Source organism: Salvelinus sp. IW2-2015, linkage group LG2 (genome assembly GCF_002910315.2).
Source record: "Salvelinus sp. IW2-2015 linkage group LG2, ASM291031v2, whole genome shotgun sequence".
Classification (NCBI taxonomy): domain Eukaryota; kingdom Metazoa; phylum Chordata; class Actinopteri; order Salmoniformes; family Salmonidae; genus Salvelinus; species Salvelinus sp. IW2-2015.
In genome coordinates this window covers 43030972-43034393 of record NC_036839.1, presented here as the reverse complement: position 1 = coordinate 43034393, position 3422 = coordinate 43030972, and the positions used below count along the sequence as shown (strand labels likewise).

Sequence of the window (3422 nt, the reverse complement as noted above, 5' to 3'; positions counted from 1 at the left end):
GTGGTGGTTCGTTGTGTGTGTTGGTTGATAGCGTGATGGTGTGGTGTGTTCACAAGGCTCTGTGTGTGTGTTGGTTAATAGCGTGATGGTGTGGTGTGTTCACAAGGCTCTGTTTGTGTGTTGGTTGATAGCAAAATGGTGTGGTGTGTTCACAAGGCTCTGTGTGTGTGTGTTTCCAGTAGCGTCCAGGGAGACAGCCAGACCAGTGTCTGCATCACCATTGAGCCAGGCCTGCTGCTGAAGGGCGACATTCTGGTAAGGACCATCAGCTCCTCCCTGAGTGACATGGAGAAGTATGACATGTACTGTACATAGCCTTTGGGAGTGTGTAGTATGGTAATGTATTAAGCCTCCTAGTAATTAGGAGATAGTGGATTGACCTCTGTTATTAAGACGGAATGCAATTTATTGTGTCCAAATACAGTGTGTTTGTCCTTAAGACTTTTATAGTCCCCATTAATAAAACAGCAGGGCTGTAAAAACTAGAGGACAGTTGGCATGAGCCCTATACCTCAGTTTAACTACCCTCATTAGCACACGATATCCAGGCTGTAAACTAGCATGTCAAAATAACGTCCTCTTCAAGACCAGGCTGGAAATATTAGAGTTTTTATTTGAGTTTTAAGACAAGAAGAAGAATAATACTTTGTTGTCCATTCTCCTCTTCAGCACAGACACAGAGACACGTTGCTTCAGTTTCCTAGGCTATCAGCCACTGATTCATTTGGCATGTASAAATCAAGGCAATTTAAAAGAAGCACTCACCGAAGGCAATACCGTTTGGCCCCCAACAGACACTGTAGCAGCAGACCTGTAGCTACATATGAAGACACTGAGGTCAGGACCTCTCTAATTTAAAAATATATATAAAAACATACTAAATATATATTGCTGCAGTTTTCGTCTTGTTATAATTCACTGACAGTTACTCAAGTAGCCTCCCACTGGGCAAAAACTGGTTGAATCAACGTTGTTTTTACTTAATTTCAACAACAACAAAAATCTATTTGATGACATTGAATCAACGGGAAAAACTGATTGGATTTGCATAAAGTCATCGACGTAAGAGAATTTCATATGTTTTTCATCTAACTATAACCTAAATCCAATGACATGGTGAATTTTTTTTGTTGAATTCACTTTACAACTCAACCAAATTTAAATCAAAACTAGAAGTTGAACTGATGTCTGTGCCCAGTGGGCATTGGTAAATAGTCTAGTTAGTCTAGCCAGCTATCTAAACTTGTATCATGACCGAATTACCAATCAGGCATGCAGGGCACGTGCCCAGGGGCCCTGACCTCCAGGAGGCCCCCATTTGATTTTGTTAGTCACTCTCACTCAGATTTCATATTAACATGGCATAGGTCATGGCAAAATGTGTAGAATTGCAGGAAATTCGATTTTAAAACTGCAAACATGTCTCCCCACGCCATGGCAAAATGTGTAGAATTGCAGTAAATTAGCTTTAAAACGGCAAAAAWAAWAAWATATATAATCTGTAAAGCAAACGTATTTGTTAACATTTTGTTAATAAAATGTCACATGGAATGACGCTGGAAAGACGAAGCAAGTACGGGGAGTAAAACATTTAATAAATAACCGACATGGAACGAGACAGGAACAGCGTCAGCAAACAGGTAACACAAACAAAAGACAATTAATGCATCAAGCAGGAACAGAGCAAGAATTGACAAATATAGGGGAGGAAATAAAACAGATGACGTGAGTGAGTTCAAGGTGAGTCCAACATCGCTGATGCGCGTGATGAGGGAAGGCAGGTGCGTTTAATTGATGACAGGAGTGCGTGATGCAGGGCAGCCTGGCGCCCTCAAGCGCCAGGGGAGGGAAGAGCGGGACGAACGTGACATAAAATAATATTTTCTGATCCCTCCGTACGTATTCAATTATAGTTTTTAATCCCGGACCTGAGTTAATGTGTAGCGGCTATTAGCATAGCTAATAGGCTGTGTGTTTGTAGACTGACCAGAGTTTGCTTTAATTGTATAGAAATCAGTGGTTGAGCGTCACTGCCACTTCTCCCCATAATATCACATTGTCTTTAAAAACTGTTCTAATTTACTTCTTGACTAAATTCCAGCTGTAGTCACAGGGGCAGGTTTTCATGCTTTGTGTTTTCTGTTTACAAGATATCAACGCTGTCAACATGTTTTTTTGCCTTTATAATCTGGCATATTTCATATTGAAGGACATTATGAATCAGTTTGTCATTGTGTCTTTTTCTTCCGCTTCTCCTCAAACTAGGCCCACTTGCATTGCCCCCCCCCCCCCAGAATCCCAGTGGGGGGAATTATATATCCCATGGTGCCACACAACAGCCGCAGGCCATTTGTTTCCTCTCTTTCCTCATCTAGAGTTGTTTGTTTTGTCTCTGCAAATAAAATATTTTTTTGTTCCTTCAACTTCTACCCAAAATGGCTTAATCACTGCTGAGGAAGGCTGGTTCATGGAAGTGAACATTTCCGTCATGTGCTGAGGACATTTAACCAGGCTAAACGCTGTGCATTGTTTCACTTCACCTACAGTTGAAGTCGGAAGTTTACATACACTTAGGTTGGAGTCATTAAAACTCGTTTTTCAACCACTCCACAAATTTCTTGTTAACAAACTATAGTTTTGGCAAGTCTGTTAGAACATCTACTTTGTGCATGACACAAGTCATTTTTCCAACAATTGTTTACAAACAGATTATTTCACTTTTAATTCACTGTATCACAATTCCAGTTGGTCAGAAGTTTCCATACACTAAGTTGACTGTGCCTTTAAACAGCTTGGAAAATTCCAGAAAATGTCATGGCTTTAGAAGCTACTGCTAGGCTAATTGACATCATTTGAGTCAACTGGAGGTGTACCTGTGGATGTATTTCAAGGCCTACCTTCAAACTCAGTGCCCCTTTGCTTGACATCATGGGAAAATCAAAAGCAATCAGCCAAGACCTCAGAAAAAAAATTGTAGACCTCCACAAGTCTGGTTCATCCTTGGGAGCAATTTCCAAAGGCCTGAAGATACCACGTTCATCTGTACAAGCCATAGTACGCAAGTATAAACAACATGGGACCATGCAGCCTTCATACCGCTTAGGAAGAAGACGTGTGAAAAGTGCAAATCAATCAAGTCCTATATCGACATAACCTAAAAGGCTGCTCAGCAAGGAAGAAGCCACTCCTCCAAAACCGCCATAAAAAAGCCAGACTACGGTTTGCAACTGCACATGGGGACAAAGATCGTACTTTTTGGAGAAATGTCCTCTGGTCTGATGAAACAAAAATAGAACTGTTTGGCCATAATGCCCATCATTATGTTTGGAGGAAAAAGGGGGAGGCTTGCAAGCCGAAGAACACCATCCCAACCGTGAAGCATGGGGGTGGCAGCATCATGTTGTGGGTGTGCTTTGCTGCAG

General features: G+C 41.4%; 1 protein-coding gene across 1 annotated transcript in view; it reads left to right on the top strand.

Moving 5' to 3' along the window:
- Positions 1 to 3422, top strand: part of LOC111971969 (tensin-1-like) — a 108908-nt gene that overhangs the window by 50719 nt on the left and 54767 nt on the right. Inside the window, 1 exon segment of the mRNA XM_070446442.1 lies at positions 180 to 255. Coding sequence (XP_070302543.1) covers positions 180 to 255 — 76 coding nt within the window.